General features: G+C 41.6%; 2 protein-coding genes across 8 annotated transcripts in view; both read right to left on the bottom strand.

The window, feature by feature from the left end:
- Nucleotides 1-233: 233 nt before the first annotated feature.
- Nucleotides 234-8,565, bottom strand: exd2 (exonuclease 3'-5' domain containing 2). Of its 2 annotated transcripts, XM_032546290.1 has the most exons (10): nt 8,431-8,565; nt 6,488-6,552; nt 5,964-6,415; nt 5,510-5,766; nt 5,309-5,435; nt 4,081-4,391; nt 3,895-4,001; nt 2,838-2,973; nt 2,360-2,728; nt 234-1,306 (listed from the first exon to the last, which is right to left on the bottom strand). In XM_032546290.1, the coding sequence occupies exons 3-10, from the start codon at nt 6,372-6,374 to the stop codon at nt 1,090-1,092; spliced, it is 1,935 nt and encodes a 644-aa protein (XP_032402181.1). In that variant the 5' UTR covers nt 6,375-6,415; nt 6,488-6,552; nt 8,431-8,565; the 3' UTR covers nt 234-1,089. The 2 variants fall into 2 exon arrangements, with proteins under 2 accessions (XP_032402181.1, XP_032402182.1); XM_032546291.1 differs by having other exon boundaries at nt 5,979-6,552.
- Nucleotides 8,566-9,246: 681 nt separating this feature from the next.
- numb (NUMB endocytic adaptor protein) overlaps nt 9,247-22,686 on the bottom strand; it is a 56,354-nt gene continuing 42,914 nt past the window's right edge. The window contains exons 4-11 of one of the 6 annotated variants that reach the window (XM_032546283.1): nt 19,433-19,465; nt 18,649-18,723; nt 16,694-16,834; nt 16,320-16,524; nt 14,912-15,211; nt 13,848-13,991; nt 13,360-13,506; nt 9,247-11,484 (exon numbers count right to left, since the gene is read on the bottom strand). In XM_032546283.1, the coding sequence (XP_032402174.1) occupies nt 10,745-11,484; nt 13,360-13,506; nt 13,848-13,991; nt 14,912-15,211; nt 16,320-16,524; nt 16,694-16,834; nt 18,649-18,723; nt 19,433-19,465 (1,785 nt within the window). In that variant the 3' untranslated portion in view covers nt 9,247-10,744. The remainder of the gene's footprint in view (nt 11,485-13,359; nt 13,507-13,847; nt 13,992-14,911; nt 15,212-16,319; nt 16,525-16,693; nt 16,835-18,648; nt 18,724-19,432; nt 19,466-22,686) is intronic. The other 5 variants (XM_032546284.1, XM_032546287.1, XM_032546285.1 and 2 more) reach the window with 5 other exon arrangements.

Raw genomic sequence — 22,686 nt, 5'->3', positions numbered from 1 at the left:
ACTAGATTGTAAAAATAAAAGAAATGTTGAAGAAAAAAAAAAAAGAAAAGGGTTCAACTAAAGACTCCTTTGACCTGAAACGAGTCGTTCATATAAGAAATGTTAAAACCACTTTTGTACTCATTTTTACAAACTATTTATTAAACTGTGATTTTGTAAGAAATAAGCCTGTCTTCTCTTCTTCTACTGTTTTATTCTTTTGTGTGTAAAATGGAAAACGAACAGAAAAAGACCAGTTTATTACAAACATTTATTTCTTAACTTTTTTTGGGGAAAAAAAAAAGCCCCCAGCTTTGACACTTTACGCAACAAAGTTATGAGTGATTTAAACTTTTTTTTTCTCACAATTCATAATCCTCTTAAGACAGGAAGGTTAAAGTTCGCCCGGTTACGTCGAGAGAGAAAAAGAGTTGGCACCCGTTTGTTTACTGTGCGGTTTGACTTCTGGATGAAACGACGTCGTATTGATACTGCCGAAGAAAAAAAAAACAAAAAAAAAAACGATGAAGGGTCGCATCCTGGCGAGTCTCCGATCGGTCGGGGTGGGGTTAAGAGGCACACTAAAACATGAGCCTTGAAGACGCCCCGACCGTCGGAAACCCGGTGGCAGGATGGAAACGTAAAGGACCAACCAACAGATGCCAGCTTTGATCTGCTCAGAAACATTCAAACCCAAATGCATCTCGAAACCAAACTCCCGGTACAGACAGATAAAGAAATGGAAAGCGATTCGTTTGATTTCGAGGCGTTTTAAGGAATCTTCTATTGACCTAAAACAGACAATAGACTAAAAGGAAAAAAATCTCAACCAGCTGGCTCATTGTGCTGCTCGCCTGCATGGAGGGGAAATGACAGGAGAGGGAAAGTAAGAGCAGGCGGCAGCTTTTATCTAAAAATCAGATCATGATTGTTTGTTTTTTTCAATCTAATAACTTCTGTTCATAAATAAATAGAATAATTTTTAAAAAAAAGACATCCACCACGACGCAGAAAGATTAGTGTTTTTTCAAATTGCTGGGTTACGTCACCACAGGTTTTTTTTTTTTTTTTTTTGGAACGTCCCTCTGAGGAGGTCGTGGCGCTCCGGGGTCAGTTGAGTTTGATGGGCAGGTCCTCTCCGAACTTGCGGAGGAACTTGCTGTGGTTGTGGTCCACGGACCAGAGAGGGGGCAGGTGGCGAGGCTGCATGGTGGTCAGGAAGTGACGCCTCCAGCGACTCTCCAGCTCCATCAGGCCCCGCAGGCCCCGCTGGGCGTGGGCGCGCACCACCTTAAGGCCGTGAGGAACGTAGGCCTCGTTCAGGATCCTTCAGGAGGAAGAGAGGGGAGCGCAGAGAGAGACTGATGACAATGAGAGGAAGGAGTTCATTTAATTAAACGGCTAAATTAAAGACAGTTTATCTCTAAATGTTTTTGTTCCATAGCTTGAACAATTCCTGCTTGCCATAAAAAAAAAAAAATATATATATATATATATATATATATATATATATAAAAAAGAACTGGTAAGCTTTATTTTGAACATCCCCGTCACTTGAAGCTTACATGCTACCATAGTAATGATTCACAAATGTAAAACGCAAGTCCCTTATTTTGAAACTGTTAGTTTTATTTCTTCTTTTGTTTTTAGCAACAGTCGAACCAGAAGAAAAAAAAATTAGAAAGTGGAATCAAGGTCAGGGTTTCTAAAGATTGATGATTGGCTAGAAAACGACTAGAAGCGCCGCTTTTTGAGGCGGCTTTGAAAGTCCAAGTTGAAAACTCCCCCCCCCCCCCCCCCCCCCCCGTTGCCGTTTTGTTCTCTGTACATGCAGTGATTGCCACGGCGACTCCCACCAAAATTTCTTCCACAAACACAAACTCCTACAAGATGCGGGTGAAGTTTGAAAGCAATGGCCGGTTTTAGACGCTGCATTCAAAACTTGAGTTTTTACTTTTGCTCTTGTCAAATTTAACTGCAAATTGATGTTCAACTTCAAAGTCCAATTTGACAGTACACATTTAACAAATTGAATTTGATTACGGCAATTTGATTTTCAACTTCAAAATTACAGCATCACTGCTGGAAGCTTCACAATAGTAATCGATAATTTCTTTTCTTGTAATATTTCTCTTTTCTTGTCATCAACTTATTTTATTATCGTTTTGTGCAGCACTTTAGTGCAGTTCTGAGCCCGTTTTTTAAAGTGCTATATAACTAAATTTGACATTGATAATGATCCGGCACATGAAGGTCAACATAAATCATCGTCTGCGTACGATGTGATCCACGGGAACTTGTGGCTTAAAAAGCATGCGGAAAATCAACACTTGTTTACTTGAACTCTGATCCCTGAGACGTTGGCAAACGGCGGACTCACCTGGTCTCCAGGGCGGCGGCCTCCTGCAGCGCCTCGTTGGTCAGCTCCTGCTCCTCGTCCATGTCCATGTAGTTCCTGATGAGCAGCTGCAGCTCGTCCCGCCGCTGCTCCGGCAGCCCGTCCTTGGCGCTGAGCAGCGCCCGGGCCGCCGAGCGCACCCGCCGGCGGTCCGAGTCCTCCAGCAGCCGGACGCCCTCCTCGCAGCCCTGAGGGGCGGCGAACTCGGTGGCCAGCTGCTGCTTCAGGGAGCCGTCGTGCACGTTGGAGGAGGCGTGGCAGCCGGTGCAGAGCAGCAGGATGTCGTGGGAGTTGTGGTCCTTCATCTCCGTGGGGAAATGTCGCCGGTACTCGTGCGGCACAATGTTTTTCCTGACGTTTTTTTTTTTTTTTTTGGAGAGAGAGAGAGAGAGAGAGTGAGGGCTGGAGATTAAGATAAATTTCAAATATGAAGCGAGTGCTGCTCGGGACCGAGTCACACCTGATGTAGGAGTCTGCTTTCCCACAGATGACACAGAGGTTTTCCTTTGCGGTCAGGTAGTAGTCCTGCTGGGAGTCGGGGCGTCCCGACGGCTCGAAGAGCAGCCGCACGATGAAGGGGTCTTCACTCTGCAGCTCTGTGTTACAAACGGCAAGATTTTACTCAATAACTCATTTATTGTGAATATTAGCCTGTACTAGGGCCAGCCGATGTGGCTTAAAAATAAAATCTGATTATTATTTTTTTTGATATTATTTTTTTTGATACCAGAACTGATTTTAATCCCCCCCCCCCCTCTAGCTTTCTATTCTAAAAAAGAAACTACAAAGCACAGAAATAAAAGCCGCTTTTTGAAAATATTTTCTAAATGCATTCTGAATTGAATGAGTATTAGGGTAAGGATAGGAGAATTTTTGTTTATATGAGAATATAGTCATAATATTAGCAAAATAAAGATGCAATTTTTACCAGAAGAAAGTCTTAAAATTACAAAAAAAAAGTAATTTTAATAAGAAAAAAAAAAACCTTCTATCAAGATCTAGATTTGTTCAAAAATAGTTGTTTGCACAATTATTTCCAAGTTCTGCAGCTGCTAATGCTGTGATGCAAAAATGAAGTATTTCCTTATCTGTAAAACCTATACCAAAGTAAAACATCACAAGATGCTCAACATTTTATTATTTATTTTTTCTGTAGGTATTGTTATTTAATTTTTACTTAATTCTCCCAACATCACAACTTCATTCTGGTAAAGCTTTACTTTCACATTATCTCAACTTTACTGCCATAAAAATATTTTTTATTGCATTGCTGCGACTGTATTCTTGTAATAATACGGAATTAAAAAGTTGAAATGACTAATATTCCATTATAAAGCCAAAAGAAATAGAAGCTGTGCATCATGCTTTGTGAAACAAGATGGCGGCCCCGGGTGAGCCGACATCACTCTGAATTATGTCGAGAGAAAAAAAAAAACAACTCAAATTTAAATCTTTAAAAACAAAAAGTGATTATATAAATAAAATAAAAAATGTGAGTCATGTCCAGCCTGCATTACCTCCGATTCCTTTGTCCAGGTACCACAGGGCTTTCTTTTTGTCGCACGTACAGAGAGGCTGGCCATCAGGCGCGTACAGGAAGCAGTTATCGTAGAGCGGAGACTTCCTGTAACGAGCCGAGGCGACAAATTTAAACCTCTTTTCTCGACGGACGGGAAACCAAATCACACTCGTCTTCGTCTCACCTGGCGGAGTAGCCGACGCCCAGCGGTTTCCTCCGGTTGTTCTTCCGAGGGTCTGGGACTTGCTGGTCTCCAGACTCCGGGCTGTCGTTCACCGCCGGCTTCCGCGTCCTCCGTCTCCGCTCGCGTTCGGGGGCGCCGTCGTCTCCGTCCCCGCGGCCTCGGAAGGGGACGTCCACCAGACCCTGGCAGCGGGACACCAGCTCCGAGTAGGAGCTCCCGCTGGAAAGGGCGGGACCGGTTTCGGTCTGGAGGCCGAGGAGACGGAGGAAGAGCGCCACAGAAATCTGAGCGTCTCTGGCGGCGTACGTCGTCTGGAGGAGGCAGCGAGGGGAGCGTTCAGGGAAGAGGGTAGATGTGTGTCTCCATTACAAATGTGCGCGAAACGTAGAAATACTCTGCTAATGTCCCAAAAAAAAAAAGTTCGCAATGTGTTATCATTAAATAAGAAATGCGAGTAAAAAAATACACGTGAATGAGATAGTTCACGTAATAAGTCATTAAAAAAAAAAAAAATCATGGCGGAAACACACGAGATATATTGATATTTCAGGACTCGCGCTCATCTGTGAGCCATCAGAAGAGTAGTTGGCATCTTATTGAAGCGCTGGAGCGACAAACCTTGTATACTTGGGAGCGGCTACTTACGCAGCAGTTTTGGGAAATTACAGTCGGAGATTTAGAAGAGCTCTTGATTCAACACGTTTGAATGACAAACTCAGCTTGTGATGAACAGTGAGACCTCTGGTGGAGCCAGAAGTACACGGTGCAACGAGACAAGCGACCACAAATAAGCGTGTTGTTGCTGGGTACAAAATGGCACATTGCAAAAAAAAGTAGTTCCGTTGCATTTTTGTAAAATACACCAATTTCGATACGGCTGAAGAAACACCTCATCCTAACGCAAAAACTTTTTTTTACCAAAAACCTTGTTTTTTCAAAATGGCCTCGTTTCCATTAGGCGACTTTATTTTCCCAGCTCCAATCTGCACAATTTCATGATCAACAGGAACGCAACTGGTGAATAATACACTCCCTTTAAAAACAGTAAATCAATTTTACAATGTCTGCTCTGTCACATATGGTTTGGTGTCATCGCTTTCAGATTTACAGTAAAATACAAAGAACAGAAAACCCCAATGGGCGCATCTCTTAACTTACTGCTGGATATAAAGTCCAAAACTCTGGTGGACTCATTTCATTAGATACACTGAAATTAGAGGCTTCGTACCTGCTCTGGAGTTAACTGATCCGCTTCCCAGTCGCTGCAGCGCAACTCCAGAGACTTATCCAGAGGTACATTTAACAGATCTACAGCCAACGACTTGAGACTGAGGCCGTTACTGACAGAGGATCGCCTGGAAGAGGGAATCATGACATAAAGACAAATCCACAAGTATTCATAACGACTGGACTTTGCTTAAAAACAAACCTTTCCCTTAAGGCGAGGTGGCGCAGGTCGACGGTGGTGGCCAGGGACAGGCCGTAGTCGCGCGTCAGACGCTTCCCGTCGTCATAGCAACCCACTCCAACCTTCAGAACGTGCGGATCTCTGAGAACTTCCACGAAGCTGAGCGGGAACGGCTGCTGGCCGCCGCGGAACGTCAGCAGCCTCACCAGAACGCACCGGCCCGAGTAGGTGGCCATCTGCAGCAGAGACACCGCCGACGATCTGCCTTTCATCGACACCTGCGGGATAAAAGAAAAGGGGCGGAGTCAGATCAGACAAGCCCACCTGAAACAAGGAATTTATGAAAAATAAAAAGAAAAAAAATCCAATCGGCGTCAATCTGCTTTCTTTCTACTTCGACACAATTATCTGCGCTTTCAAGGGGATTTTTTACTTTTTACGATCAAGTAAAAATCACGCAAAACATCTCTCTTACGCTTTGGGCCTTTACCCATTCACAGTCGAGCCCCAGAACCGGGAACACCGACAGCTCCTTCTGCATCAGCGGCCACATCTCCTGCCAGTCCTCCTCGGAGCTCACCGTCACCGGTCTCACCGCCAGCAGCTGCTCGCAGGTCGGGATCCGGACAGCAAGGGGCGCATTTTCGGTCTGACACTCCGCCGTTTTAAACTCGTCGTGAGCCAGGCGCGGCAGCTGGGTTTGTCGACTCTCCGTATGCGCCGGAGCATTTTCGACGGGATGCAGAGGGACCGTCGGTTCCACCGCCTGCTGGACAGAAGACGGCTTCTTCCGCTTCGTTCGATACACCTGCCACACCAGCAGCCCGCCTAAGGCCGCCCCCACAATGGTTGTTATGACGGTGGTTAAAGGCCCTCGAGGAGACATGTTGACTTTCCCTGATTTTTTACAGACTGAAGAGTACAAGCCTTCAAGAAAGAATCAGTTTTGTTTAGTAAGCAGGTCTATTAGCAAACATTCACCAGACTGTAATGTCTTACCCTTCCTTATCAATGAGTTCCCATTTAGTCCTTGTTTCCGTTCTCTCAGTTGACTGGGTGCATCTCTGCAGAAAGAAAACAATGTCCTCCTTTCACAAATTGCCCTTCACATTACAGCCTTACAAACAGACGGTCAAAAACAGACATGAAAACTCCGCACAGAGCGACCGGATCAGAGTCAGCAACATTATGTGGAAATAAAAAACCTTTTCCCCGAATGTGTGGTAACAAGCAGGACATCAGCAGGTCTTTACTGTTTAACATCTCAGAAACACTCAAAACTCAAATCAAAAATCCTTCGTTTGTCCCAAAGGAAGGCAGCAAAATGTATCGCAAGTTTATCGTAACCGCAAAGAACAGCTTGGTCTGCAATAAGTGGTAGCTCATGAAATACCACATCATGCAGTGAGGCTCTCTATGACTGCAATATGTGGTGACAGGTGTTTCTTTTAATGGCAGCATAAATAGTTTTAGAAGGTAAAGAGGTCAAATGATTGCGATACTGCAACTGAATGACTGAATCACTAAATCTGTGTTTGAGATGGTCACAACGGATTTTATAACTCCAGAATTTACGTAGACCACCTTTTATTTGGTGTCTTTATGCTTTGAACTCAAAGCAAAAATAAAATTGACGATATTTTTTAAAAATAAAACCACAAGTCGTATTGTTATCGCAGAATTCACCGATTTTATTGCACCTCAATATCGCGCAGTCCTAGTCTTGACAAGTATCATCCTACACGCTGCCGCCATGAGCAGTGCCGTTAAAGAACCAGATAACGATCCAATTTTTGAGCAGCTGGTGTATAAAATGTATATTGAATGGAAGATTGCCAAACATGTTCCGTCTTATTTTATTACTTCAGCTGCACAGGATATTGATAATTGCTGTTTTCAAGTGTACAGAAATAAACGTGACCAAATCAAATTCCTTATTTTCCCAGCCTGCTTGGAAAACCTGTCCAAGCGCTAGCAATGTCTGAAAACATGTTCTTTAATTTGATTATTTGGTGGGATACTCCAGTCCAGTAGTGTGTTTTTTAAGATGGGTCTAATCTAATATGGACTAAAAGCTAAAAAAACCCCAAAACATACTGAAATAGCCCTTTGTAATGTATCAAATTAAATCAAGCCTTCGTCAATGGAAAAAAAACATATACATACACAAATCTTTTTTTTGTTGCTGTTTAGATAAGATTTAAACAGATTAAGTCCAAAACTCCATCGAATGTAGTCTAAATGTTCTGATAAAAAAACGCCTCAAGTTACAATATATAAAACATTGTTATAAAGAATAGTTAGCAATGTTGAACATTTCATTATGTTAGACCAGTGTTTCCCAACCCTGGTCCTCAAGCCACACTGCCCTGCATGTTTTAGGTGTTTCCTTGCTTCAGTCCAGCTGATTTCAATTGATGACTGATTAACAGGCGTTTGTTGAACTGCAATCAGTTGAATGGGGCACATTAAAGCAGGGAAACCTCTAAAACATGTAGGACAGTGAGCCTGGAGGACCAGGGTTGGGAAACACTGAGTTAGACCATTCTAAGCCTTTAGAGTTTTAGTGGAGCTCATCAAAAGTCGCTCAGTGCCTAACTTCAGTGAAATAGCCCTTTACTCCAGCGCTGAATCGGATGCTAGCGCCTAGAAAACAAGCAACCTCCTAGCAACTGCTCTATATGCTGCAGAGCTGCGCTGTCAACACAGACTCATTTCTCTGCCTGAAGCGCGCACCTGTTAAATGTAAGGAAAAAAACTAGTTTATTTTGATTGTTTACCGTTTTCCCTTCAAGTCAACATACGTTAACCTAGTTAGCATAACAGCTAACTAGTAAACTAGCTTCAACCTTAGCAGCTCGCGACATTTTGCGTGACAGCTGCGGCGCGAGGGTTGCGTTACAACAGGCCAGCTGAGATAATCCATTGATAGACAGTCTTACCTTTATGTTTCTAGTCAGCAGGACGCCCCTTCCACATGCATGTAAAGTTGTTTGCTGCGCTGATCCATTTCTTCTGCGCTGCATTTATAACTGCGGTGCTGCAACGGGGAGCAGCGCAGCAGCTACCGCCACCTGCTGGATGGATGAACGACTAACGAAACAACCGCCGCCAGGTCTGTATCTTAGAGAAAGGCATCTTAGAGCCACTTTAAAATAAAATCAACACGTTATATCTTACAGCAAGCACTGATTTTTATGCCTCAAGTATAAAACTAAGTAAAAATTAACACATTTTCATTAGAACCATTAAGATATATTGCATAAAAAAATAAAATGTGAACAGTCTCATTAGCTGTAACATATTACAGCACATTATCAGGGCAGGGTTTGAAAATGTATGGAAGATGAGTAGCACCACTGGGAAAAAAAGACTAACTACAGAATCGAGTTTTTTCCCCTCATAACTTCAAAATTAAAATTGTTCAAAATGTTCACGTCAAAGGAGGCCATTACCTCTAATCATACAGCTAGCGAGTGTTGCTCTACAACAAGCCAGCAGAGATAATCAACTGATAGACAGCCTTACCTTCATATTTCTAGTCAGCAGAACTCCCCTTCCGCATGCAAATGGAAGCATACAGGTAAAAATATTTAAAAATCTGTGGCAATGGTTGTGCAAAAACTAAACACCAGACATCACCCTGAACACGGTGAAATGTTCCAAAATAAAATTAAGAAACAGACTCCAGAAGAGCAAAATGGTAGAACCTGCCCCAAAAAACAAAAACAGTGGAAACTGAAAGTCACAGCAACATATTCACACTTTTCAAGCTTTTATTAGTAAAAAACAAAACAAAAAACTTGTATCCTGTTTCTCCACTCTGTGTTGGTCATCGTGTAGCAAAATGTAAAAAAAGAAAAAAGAAATTAAAAGAAAAATAATAATCATTTGCAGAAATACTTTTAACCAGGCATTGAATGAGAACAAATCAGGAACACAGACTGCTTTTTCTTCTATCACCATAAATTTATTCAACCCCATTAGCTTCAGGTTTTTCCTCCAAAGAGCTGGAATAAAGAAATGAAATACTTACAAAATGGAAAAGTAGATCAGAGAATTGATCGTATTCGCAGGTTTGATTAAAAAACAAAAGAAAAAAAGGAGAAAAATCAAATAGAGCGGATGGGGAAAAAAGATCTTCTTCTCCTCCCAGTGGGGGTTCTGCTGCCCGTCAGAGCTAACAGTATGCTAACGGAAACCGGGCCGGATCAGCTACCGCAGCACCATGTTTGACCAGCCCATGTTAATCAAGCTCACAAATGATCCGGTTTAGTGCATGTGCAGAAAAAAATAATAAAACAAACAAAAAAATCAACTATATTAAAAAAGTCCCCCAGGAGGAGGTGGTAAAACCAGATTGTTAAATAATAATATAAAACAAGATTGGTGCTACAAAAAAAAAGTACTAATTTGTCCTAAATCGTTAAAAATTAAGGACAAGTAAGAGACCATATAGGCACCACCACCATGGCCGAGTTCAAGCTGATTGTTGCTGCAAAGATACCCTATTTCACGGTGAGATATTGTTTTTTTTTTTTCCCCATTCAGTTAGGCGATGCAACAAACAGCATCAAGATTTTTTGTTAAAAATTAGGGGGAAAAAATAAAAAATGTACACTCAAAAAAGCAGCTATCCCTCCACAAAAAAAATCTCTTTACATCACATTAAAAATTTGCACTGCTGTGAGCTCTGTGTACAGTATAGATTCTTTAGATATATATATATATATATATTTATGTATAATATACATGATCTTTTCTTGTGTACATGAACATTGTAACTATCCCGTGCCTTTGGCAAGATTACTTACAACTTTTCTGTTAGATTCCAAAGCTATTTCAAATATACTTGATGCATAAAAATAAAGATTTTGGCATAGTCTGGCTCTCGTCTTCTCATCTGGAAGTTGAGTTCTCTCAGTGCTGCGTCCCTCGCCCGCCAGCAGAGGGCCTCGGTGAGCGAAGCTAGCTGGCAAAAGGGAGTGGCGCTCCACAGGGTAATGATAACCTTGCGATCCACAAGCACAAACAAAACAATACAAAGGAAATGCCTGAGGAGCCGTGAATGTCTTCACAACAACCTGTTTTGTTTTACTTTTTTTTTTTCCCCCCTTGACGCTGCACGGGGTTTGTTTTGCTTTTTCGCTCCGACCACCCCTGCAGTGGGTGTCCAATAAAACGCCAGCAGGAAAGGGCGGGGCGACTCCGTCGAGTCCGCCCCCAGCTACCCGGTGCTTTCTGATGGCCCTGCGATCACAGTTGGATCTCAAAAGTCTTGTGCAGCTCGGTGGAGAAGGGGTTTGTGGGGGACGGGGTGGTGCGCTGGTGCGGGCGGTTTTCCAGCGCCGCCCACTGGGCTTCGAATGCGTCTTCTTGCTGTGCCGGTGCAGGCTGGCCATACTGGGAAGACGAGGCCGCCCAGCCTTCGGGGCCGTTGAAGGCGGCCCTGCCGTTTGGGGGCTGGATGTGAACCTCGGTGGGCGCCGGGGGTTTGACATAAGGTGAGACGTTATTGAAGACCTGAGCGTCACCAGTCTGTGGCATGGTGGCGGCGGCCGGGATGGGAAACGGCTGCGGTTGGGTGGCGGAGCCGAACACGTTGGCCACCATCTGCGAGGGAGTTATGCCAAACACAGGAACACTGGACTGGGGGAACGGCAGACCGTTGGACACCGGGTAAGAGGCCGCCGCTGGGGGGTGGAAAGCAGTTTGGCGGGGGGGCACCATGGGGACGGAAGGGGGCAGGGAAGGCATAAAGGGCACTGAGGGAACGACGGGGACTGGAGCCACGGGCATATGCACCGGGGCTGCGAATGGCTGTGGGGGAGGCGTGCCTCCTGCTGCAATTGGTTTAGACTGCGGCGCGCGGACTGATTTGGTGACTTCTTCCAACCAGCGGTCGGCTTCTGATGGCGTGCGTTTGTGGGCGGACATGGCTGGAGACGCAGTGGGAGGGGCTACCATCGCTGGTGTCGCTGATGTCCAGTCTCCTCCTGATGTAAGAAAGAAAAAACAAACAAAGACACAAAAATGATGCTAGCAGATCAACAATGCCCTGCAATAGAGCTTGACCACATGCTGTCTTTCCAAATTTTGTCACTAGACAATTTCTTTTATTTAAAGAGGCAATATAATGTATTTTTCAAGCACAATCAATTAACTGTTTCCTTCAGTCGTTATAAAAACGCTTTATATATCAAATATGACTTGAAACAAAATTAACTTCAGAATGTAACACCTTAAAAATGGGCCTCTGTCTCTTTAAAAACTCCTGCTCTTTCTGAAACTCCGCCTTCAGGAAGTCATCACAACATGGTTCCTCTATTAACCCTTCAACAAAGTTTTTACCAGTGTTGCACTGAGAAGTAGCTCCTATAATGAGCTCTGCAGGTGAACAGTTCCACCAGGTAATTGCTGCTGGCTGGTCTGAAGGAGCTGAGTGTTGGAGTTGCAGGGGAAGGCTGCTCTGAGAGATGGAAGAACTGAAACTGGGAAGCTGCAGCTCTGAGGAGGACCTGCTTGTAGGTCCCGCCAAGTATTTTGCATAGCTGTATGGTTGCCACGGGAGATTAAAGGATTTCTCTAACATGCAAGAAAGAATCAAGGCAACACTTCAGATATGTTTTTGATGAGGGGATAAATACATACATAATGTACATAATACTGCCCCTTTAATAAAACAACACAAATTAGTGCAAAAATGTGAAGAAGGAAAAAATGATACTAGGTTTTTGAAACTGTGTTCTCTCCCTGCATTTGCCTTCATCCATATTTACATCCACCAAATAAAGTGCTTTCCACAAAAACCAAGAAAAGTTTCGCTCTGGTTTTGAACTCAGTCTTTTATAAACATATTCTGAAGGCACTTTGATGTTATTTTTACGTAACTGAGCTGATAGAAAATAACCCAGCTGGTTTTTGTCCTGATCCAAACTTCTTACCAGTTGGTGGCAATAATAATAGACCATGCCGCAGTAAAACTCCAGAAAAAGAAAAAGGCAATTGGTTGCACTGGAATTTATTTATGGGTATTAAATTAAAGGGGTCTGAATACCATATTTTCTAAAATATTTTTACATTTTTCAAAACCATGCACAATTTTCCAGCCATTTCACAATTATGCATGTGGTTTACTTAAAATCCCTCAAACCTATTTATGTTTGAGGAAAATGCAAAAGAATTTAAGAAGTGAAAGACGCTGGAAATGTTTTTAGTGCAGAAGCTTCTTTTCTCACTAAATATCCTGATATTGGTGGTTAAGCTGTGCTCTACAAAACAATCATATTCAGTAGCTGTGTTTCCATCCAACTGTCATGCGAATATTCAGCAAATGTTTAAAATTTGGCAAAAAAGAAAAACAAAAAGTTTTTTTTTTTTTTTTTTTTAGAGTCTTCCACCACCACCAGAGGATGGGAGAGCTCCATCCCTCCAATCCCAGGTTGGAGTGCCTCCAGGCGGTCATTCCAGGCTGACAGCCAGACCTCCCAGTTGGAGGTTTGGACTTGACAAAATGTAACGGCCTGTTACTGGCTTTCACAGCTGTTGACTGCAAGACGTGTTTATGATGTTTTTGTGTTTTCATGTTTTCATGATGTAAAGCACTTTAAACTGCCCTGTTGCTGAAGTGTTCTATAAAAATAAACTTGATCAATTTAGAAATTTTTTCACGTTTCATGCCTCTGGTAAGGCACAGACTACCGGTGAATGAGATGATTGGCTGTGTCAAGCGAGTGAAACTAAGAAACAGGGCGCTTTTTAAAATTCTTTTTTTTTTTACAAATCAAAAGAGTGACGAAACATCCATGATAGACGTGGACTTCACTCTCCGAGTGAACAGAAATCTCAGTCTCCCCTGCAGAGCCGCTTACCTGGGAGGACTGGAGCAGCGGGCCCCGCTGGGTTTGCGGCCCAGGGGTTAGTCTCTCGCGTAGGCAGAGCGGGGTGCAGGACGGCGGGGTTGGAGGCGGCAGCAGCGGCAGTGGCAGCAATGGAGAAGGCAGGCATGGTGCCATTCACTAAAGCCAATAAGAGACAAAAGCTGACGCAAGCTCTGAAAGATGGAGGCGATCTTTCCTTAGACGTGCAAAGCTGCCATGCTGTTAATAGGGAGCTTGAGGTGCTAATTGCTTCTTTAACACAAGTGTTAGAAACGTTAAAGCGAACAAACAGAGAGGCAGGCATTAAAATATAAAGGCAGATGCAAAATAGAGTGTAGAAGTGTGGAACAAATTAAAAGTTGTTTATAATCTGATATCAAAACAAAATGTCTACATCTGACATAATTTGAACTAATCGCACTGAAAAGGGAGTGTGTGGCCAGAGTGTGTGTCACAGAGCAGATAGGAACAGGTTTTACCTGGTGCCACAGGGGACTGAGGAGAGGATGCCGGTTTGGGCATCGGAGCAGAAGAGAAGGGGTCCTCAGGGGGCCCGCTGAACGCCGTGGCGATCTGTGTGCACAGCGAACTGATGCTGTCGTTTTCTCCTTCCACCTCAGGGACTGCAGGGACAAGGATGCAGAGAGTTCAAATACATGCACAGAATTCATCCCAGTACACAAGAGTGTCACATTTGTCTAGATTTGAATTGTGCTTTTCACACATTGTTGATTTTTAAGGAGGTATCTGCTTATAAAAAACAGGAAAATACTGTATTTTTGTCCTTTCTTAAATATAAAAACAATCCATAAACGGGCTTAATGCTGTGCAATGAATTTTGACACCTGACCTATTATAGACTGATAAACTGTTTCCCTTTTCTTAAAAAAAAACAGACGTTCATCTATTATTCAAATGTAAATCAGAAGCTAATAAATACATAATTCTTTGTAGTTTAGCGAGTCCTTCTTAATTGATTAGCAGGAATTAACGAGGCATCCAGGAAGTTATTCATCAAAATCTCCAGGAGTTCATGATGCCGTTTTCTACCTTTTCTTCATACCTCCCTGTAAATAGGATAGTTGCTATGGAAACTTGATGACCTCAATATGGCGCGCTTTTTTACTTTACTAACATTTCCCCCACTGCGTGCCTGATGGCAAAGATGAAATTTAATTATTGCCCTCACTGGAGTTAAGGTCAAATTTTCATATTTAAGTAGCTTGTTGTAGGAATTCTCCTGACGCAGTCTGACCCATAGCTGCCTTACTTCAAGGGAATGTTTTCATGTCTTTCCCATTTTGAAGAGCTGCTACTAAAACCTCAGAGAAACCAGAAGTCTTAGGCTACAAATTAAATTCCCAACCACTAATAAACCTAATCAGCCAGTGTATTCCAGCCATTTCAGGACTTTCAAAGGTTTTAAAGTATCTTTGCTCCATAGCGAATCTTTTTACCCAACACTAGAGGGAAACAATGCACAGACATTATAATACTCAGATTTCTTTCCGAAGGCTTTTCAGTAATGTGTTTAAATCATCACCTGTGTTTTTAATAGGGAAGTCAGATTTTCGCTGCATGGTGGAGGGCAGCTCGTTCATGCGCAGCGATAGCTGTCGTTTGAAGGGGGAGGTCTTCTGGCTGAGGGCCGGAAAGCCCCTGAAGGAGCCCTGGCGGGCGAGGGCCTCGGCCGGCGCGTGTCTGCGGGGTATCACCTGAGGCCCCAGCGCGGCTACGGAGAGAGGCGGAGAGGACGAGGGGGACGGGGAGCTTCCTGACTGGAGCACAGAGGAGTTTGTCACGCTGTTGGCAGAGTTCCCGACAACATTCACGTCTGTCTCTGCTGGTAAAGAGAAGGAGACAATGAGGTAATAACCTGCTGAAGAGCTGAGACTTTTACATATGGTACAGCTGGGAGGCAAGTTTCTGGAAAGATTAGTTTCAAGAGACTGCTACTGAAATCAACTTTATGAATCCATTGTTTGTGGAAATGTCTTGAAATCCAGAAGTTTTAGAAGGATGTTATTAAGTGTCTATTTGAATTGTTTAAGGTGAAAGTCCCATTAAAGGTTAAAATCTGTGTTCTAGGAATATACCCAGTGGAATTTAAACAATCACAGACTAAAACTAAATTGATAGATTACGAACTTCTTCAAGCCAGAAGATCTATTGCATTATGCTGGAGGAGCATGGACGACCCCTCCCTGGGACTCTGGAAGAAAGAAATTGCAAATTCGCTCAGACTGGAAAGACTAACATACATTGCCAAGGGTAAACAGCAAGACTTTGAGAACCTCTGGGAGCCATATATGAGGATCATAGAGACTGAATGTGGAGCTTATTAATGGGTGTCTTAAATGGATATCTTGACTACAGTTTCCATTTACATAGTCTTGTTATTTTTCTCTGTCTTAATCTAAAGGGTTTTGTATATTTTTAGAACTCAACAAATGCAGGTTTGAATGGTGAGTGCGTGAGTGAATGTAAGTGTGTATAAGTACATGTTTACAATGTTAAGTTTGTTGTTTGTTGTGTCCTAAAAGAGAAAATTCAATAAAATATATAGAAAAAAAACCTTATGAATCCATCTGTTTTCTATATCTGCTCAACCCCTGCTGAGGTGAGAAAGAAATAAAACAAAGCAACAAAAGAAGGAAAGAAAAGATAGATAAGAAAATAAAAAGAAAGACGACAAAGAAAGACACAAAAAGACAGAAAAAAAAGGAGAGAGAAAAAGATAGAAATAAAGATGGAAGAAAGTAGTGGCATAATGGCAGATAGAAAGAAATTAAAAGAAAGACCAAAAGAAAAAAGAATAGAAAGGAAAAGACAAAAAGAGACAGATACAGGAAGATAAAGACAGAAAACTACAAACACAGCTCTCGCACCAACTACTTAAGAGATTCATAACGAGTTCTAAAGTCTAACTCTCCAACCATTAAAGTACGCACCTTTCTTAGCATCCTGCAATTGTCTCATGACTTCTTCCCTCTCTGCAGCCTCCGTTGCTGTGGTAACACGAAATGAGCCTTCCCGAGTAAAAGTGGTTCTGTTAGCATCAAAGGTTGCCGTGACGCCGCACTCCTTCTCCCGCTTCTGTTTTCGCTCCAGACAAGCGGCAAACGCACAGCCCACAGCGTGGCTGAGCCGCTCTCCCTGACGACACAAAGGATGAAGATTCTCACCGCAGCGCCGCAAAAAGTCAAAAACACGAGTTGTTTATTTCCGAAGGCGACAGCTCAAACTCGTCCTCAGAGAAGTTTGAGCAGGTCTTCCTATAAAGCGCCATGAGCACAGAATCAGCGGTAACTGAGCTAGTTCTTACTGAGTCTTTAATGGCCATGAAACAGTGGCAGATCCAGCGTCGCGTGGTGCCGTCCCTGCAGATGTAAGAGAACGCCCTCTCAAAGTTCCTGTCAGGAGCGCAGAACGAAACCTTCTCTATCGTCTGATCCAGGATCAGGTCCTGCGGAAAGCAGTTTCTATCGTTAGCATGGTTACAGCTGAGAGCTGGGAAATCGAATAATATCAAAACATGAGCTCAATTTTATTCATTTTGGTCTTTAAATCAGTGTTTTCTCATCAACTAGATGAAACAATTTCTGATTCCAAAACAAAATTCAAAAATGTATTTTCAAAAATAGACATCTTATATTAAACATGCATGTTAATACTTGACATGTTTGAAAGATCAACTTTCTCTGAAAAACCAAGTTGGACCAGCAAAGTCAACAGCTGTTAAAATTCTGATTTACTGTAACTCTATAATACATTATTTATACATTGAATATAGTTTATTTTTATCTTTTTATTCTTTCATTCACATTTTTCCCTCAAATATATAGTTATAAATAACTATATATTATTTATATAGTTATATTATAAACAATATATATAAGTTTTTGGGGTCAGACAGCTGACCCCAAAAACGGAGATTTTTTTTAATGTCATTACCAGATACTTCCAGCAGATGTCAGTATGACTTCTTATTTAATTCCATATAAATAAGTCATTAGTACCACATAAATGTGCACAGAGTACATAATGACAAAAAATTGCATTTTGTAGGTCATTTGAGCCTTTTTACCGTAGATTTTTAAAATTATAATTAATATATAAGGTCAGTATACTCAATATTTACAGCTTAAACATACACATAGAATATTTTCACATTTTGTTACTTTACCACTTACAAGGAAGTTTTGTTTACAAACAAATGTGAAAATTAGGAAAAAGGCAAAAGTCATAAAATACATTTTCTTTCCACATTGAGTTACATATTTCAAGACTTTATCTCTTGCAGTGTTGATGATTATGGCTTACAGGTAAGGAAAACACTAAATTCAGTGCTTCAGAAAATGTAAACATTACATAAGACCAACTAAGCTGACCAGTCTAGGCTAAAATCTGGTTCTGTAAGCTACTGATCCAGATTGAGTAATGACTCTATACAAGATGACCAGCTTAAAAAATATTGAACTTTTTCACAGCATTTAAATGTCAGATATTCCTATGTTTCACCAAAGTTTTACGTGACAAACCAAAACACGGTAGAATACAATTAATAGGGTTTTTGAAAGTTTCACCAAATCAATTTTAATACTTTTTAAGACCAATATTAATGAAATTTAAGACCTGCATCTTGACAGAAATGTACAAAGGATAATATACAAATTGACAATAAACTTGCACTTACCCATGACAGATGTAAAAAAATAGCTAGCTAGCTATCAAGGGTATTTTAGCAGCTAGTTACTGGTAACCTCAACCTCAACCGCCTTGAGTCACAGAACGCAATGAATATGTCTCAAACTTTAGCCCGACAGAAAAAGTCCCATGAGAAAAAAAAAGCTACATAGAATATAAGAAATTAAATGGCTACCACAAAATGTAGCCCTATGATTAATGTATTTAAGGCCAACTACCACTTCTTAAAAATGAATTTAAGACAATTTAAGGCCTTAATTTTACATACTTGAATTTCAGACTTGATTTAAGTGAAATCATATATGGCCTTTAAGCATTTTGCTAAATCTTTTGAAAATTGAGGATTTGTATTCAGTCCCTCAGAGTCAGTGAAATCCAGAAAAACGTTCCACTGCAATTACAGCTGCAGAATCTTTGGAGGGTTTGTCTCTAGGAGGTTTTGTACTTTAACGTTCTCAAATGTTTACAGATTCTTCATTATATGGAAGAAGAACATTGACTGAGATTTCTGACTGGATTTAAGTCTAGAGTTGCTTCTCCAGGCTTCTCCTACCGGGTTTTCTATTGGCTTACCTTTGTTTTGTCATCAACAACACGAAGACCATCAGCCGACACCCACAACACAGCTCGCACTGCCTTCTTCCCAGCCTGCAAACACACACACACACACACACACACACACCCACCCACACACACCCACACACACACACACACACACACAAAGCAATGCGTTACAAAACAAGAGCTTCTCCAACATCCCACAGGATTACTTTATTTTTACACATTCCTCTGCACCTATTCATGAAAAATATTAGGACAAACACACACGCACACAAACAGAGCACACCTGTGAATAAAAGAGATAGCAACTAGTAAAAAAAAGCAACAAAAAAAAAAATGTCAAGAAGTGTTTTCAAAGATCTGTGCCACGCAGGAGGAGATCAATTTGATCAAGAAACCAAAGAGGGATTGGTGTGAGATTCTGTGGATTGATGCAGCAGGTAGTGATGACCCCTATTGGTTAGAATAGCAACAATGAAAAGGGAAATATCCGCTGTTCCATTGCTGCTTCATGGAAGAAGGGCTGAAGGAAGAGAAGCCTGTTAATACCAAAAACACAAACACATGGGTGACTTAAAGATACCCTGCCCCAGCCTAAACCACCCCACCTGCTCAGACACATGCATCGTTGTGTTTGTCCAGACTCACTAACCACCCCTCATTTCCCCCATGTGTCCATGTGCTTCTTCCAGCCATCAGGTGTGATCAAACAGTGAAGTGCAAAAAAAAAAAAAATGATAAAGCCAGTGAGAAGGAAAGGAGAAAAAACACTTAGAGTCACAAAGCAATAACTTACTTTCACAAAGAATCCTTTGAAGAATTTCTTGTCCTGGAAGTGGATGTGGCAAACAAAAAAAAACAAAAATAAAAGAGGGTGGAGGGTGGGTGAAAGGGTTGGAGGAGACGGGGTCGGGGGGAGAACAAGGCATGAAAATGTTACCTAAGTCATCTAAGAATTGACAAGAGCCAACAGGATGGGGTTTGATTCGAAGCTTGTTTGGTTTGGTGAAGTTGAAGCCGAGGTTATGAGTGAGGTGAGTGATGCTTTTATTCAGTTAGCGCCGCATGAATTCACTTCAAAGTTATCTATGGATGGATTGATGGGGGGGGAAGAGGGACACTTTGTTGGAGTTAGTAGAACCGTAAAGGAAAATCCCGAAAAGAGTTAATGCTCACCGCAGAACCCTTCTGACAGCAGGAAGTGACACCGCTTAGTACAGAAACAGATATCTTGCTGGCGGTTTTTTAAAGCATATTATCACTTAAGAACTCAAATATAACAACAGTAATAAAAATATTTGCATATGCATTTGTATTGGTATGAGAGAAGACGTACTCTTTGGGTGAGAGCGGTTGCTTTAAAACACAGTTTTACTATTCTGAAAACAAAGACATTGACGTTGGGATTCAACGATGAATTAACAGACCAATAAATCTGCCCCAATTTCCCTAATTTTGTGAGATCGGCGACCGGCTGACACATGTCAAACCAATAGGTGCCCCACTCTTGCCAACTTAGACACTTGGCTGCAATATTTAGCAACTTAACCAGAGAAAAAGAAGAATAATTGGTATCAGCCAAAACAGGTCAGGGTTTTTAAATGTTGGTGATTGGCCAAAAATCTGCAATTAATGTACCCCTAATTGATGTTGTTGGACTTACAAAAGCAGCTTTCTCTGTACGTTCCCTTGAGAATGTAGAGCCTACAGCATCACTGTGGTTTCCAGAAGGCTGAATTTATAACAGATAGACACTAAACAGCATCAAACTGAGCTATTTGCTGTAATTATCTGCTGAAAGTCTTGCTCTCTCTTCTAGCCTGAATAACCCGCCGACATGTCACATAAATACAGTTTACAGTTAAATTGCTTCATACATTTTTGTGCTTATCTGATTTTATTTTTAAATGTCTTACTTAAAGTGGGGGGAAAAGGGCAAACTTTAATGTAGATACAACTTCCACATTGAAAAGACTCATTATTTTAAAAAGAATATAGTTACAGAGTGTAGATTTTAAACTTAACGTAGCATGTTATATTAGAAATTTGGTATATTTAGCTTTACTAAATATACACAGAAATGTATGCGTTTCCTAAAGTTCTGGTTTCCAAAGTTGGGGTAAAGACCCCCGATGGGTGTTTACTAATGATCATCAATGGGATCTTGAGGTTCCCCACAAAATCAAAGTATATCTAAACGATTCTAAAACCGCATTTAAGCGAAAGATCTTGCAACACAGATCAAAACAAAACATTGTCAAATAATTCTGGTCAGAGCCTGTCAAGCTGGAAAAACGTATTCCTGTCAGCAGCCCATGTCGTCCATCTCTACCTCTTAGTCTTTCGGGAAAGGATAACCTCAAGTCCCATTTTATTCTTTCTCGTCTGATGTTCAGACAGAGATCCGATCCGTCCGCGGTTGCTCAGCAGACAGAAACAGACTGCTGCAGACGGAAGACTGACCTCTGGCTCAAGCCTGTGACTGTTCGCTGAGTCAGGCGGTTCGGGTTCAAACTGCAGCAACCACTTTAAACAAGAAAAAAAAAAAACACCCCAACCAGACCAGACCATGTCTTAATCCCTTCTCTGCGTTCACATGCTTGCTGCGAGTTGTTCTCCGTCCCATAAACTCTGAAAAGGAGTGCCGTTCGGCTCCTGTTACACGGCCGCGGTGCAGACGCCTCACGTTAACGCATGATTAAACATGTCAACCAGAAATGGACGTTCATTTGGTTGTGAGTTGAGTTCTTGCTAGTGCATGTGGTGTTTCTGTGGGAGCCACAAAGACGAGCAGTGATTGTATTAGTAGGATACGGTTAGGGGAACAGAGTCTAGAGTAAAGAGAGCGCTACAACTCGAGAAAAGGAGGAAGTTGGATCTGGAGGCATTTCTCTGCAATTTAAACCTGCTTGAAAAGGACAGAAAGTATAACACACGGAAAAAGGTCATTCAGCATTCATAAAAAGCAAAAACATTTCCGAGCGGAAGAGACAAGAGGCTTTGAAAAAGGTCAAAATGAAGTCAATAGTGTCTGAAAAAATGAGATGACCCAGACAGGAAAGCCACTTTGTAGACATCAATGTACAAAACCACCTGGTGAGCAGGTGTGGGCCGTTTACCGATAAAGTGAAGCAAAGTTTTAGGAAGCTACAGTTTCAAAACAGTACAAATCTGTTATACAACTGCTTGCGGAAAGTAAGGCAGTGTGGCCCCTTTCACACCTGCGGCTGCACACTGTTGGTCAGCTGGCTGCACTTTTTAACAGTCTACAAGAAAGAGAAATCCATCCAATACACATCAATGATATGAATCACCATGATGTTTAAACAGAGCACACAGAAGGTTGGCTACAGAAGCAGAGTAATTAAAAGCTAATATCAGGCCTAGTCCACGTCTGGGAAAACAAAATTTTTTTTTTTTTTTTGCATTTTGGTCTTTCATCCACACAAAAAACGATTATTTATAAAAACTCTGACCAAAGTGGAGATTTGAGAAAACTCCGTAATTTCATTTGCATGTGTAAATGGCAAAATGCAGATTTAGGCTCCAGTGAATTACATTCTGTGACAAATAACGCGCCAATATATCCACACACTTGACACAATTCCCAATTGACAACATTTTGTGTTTTAATAACTTTATATCCTAAGACAATATTTAAGAAGTAGTTCAAAATATATATCTGTCCACACAAATGAACCTCCGGGCGCCATGTTTAATTCTTAACAGAAAGTTGTTTTGAAACAATCTGATTGGCTGACAGGTTTTAGCTCTGAGCTACACTGCCCCCTATGTGTTTGGCATGTCCAAAACAACGCTCAAGGGCGTATTTATGTAGGTTCATGTGGATGAAAACTTTTCTCAAACCGATCCTGTTGTCTCAATGTTACTTTTAAAACTGTGGAAGAGACACAGACTTTTATAAGCCACAGCTAAGTGTATACAAGGTTTGCTAAAGAGTAGAATGGCAAAATTATTTTTCATTTCCACAAAATCAATTGCCATAAAATTCAATTTATTAGATATTTTTTCACAATGAAAAATAACAAA

This window comes from Xiphophorus hellerii, chromosome 19 (assembly GCF_003331165.1).
Source record: "Xiphophorus hellerii strain 12219 chromosome 19, Xiphophorus_hellerii-4.1, whole genome shotgun sequence".
NCBI lineage: Eukaryota > Metazoa > Chordata > Actinopteri > Cyprinodontiformes > Poeciliidae > Xiphophorus > Xiphophorus hellerii.
Note: the sequence above shows the minus strand (reverse complement) of the source record. Positions and strands in the feature narration are given on the sequence as shown.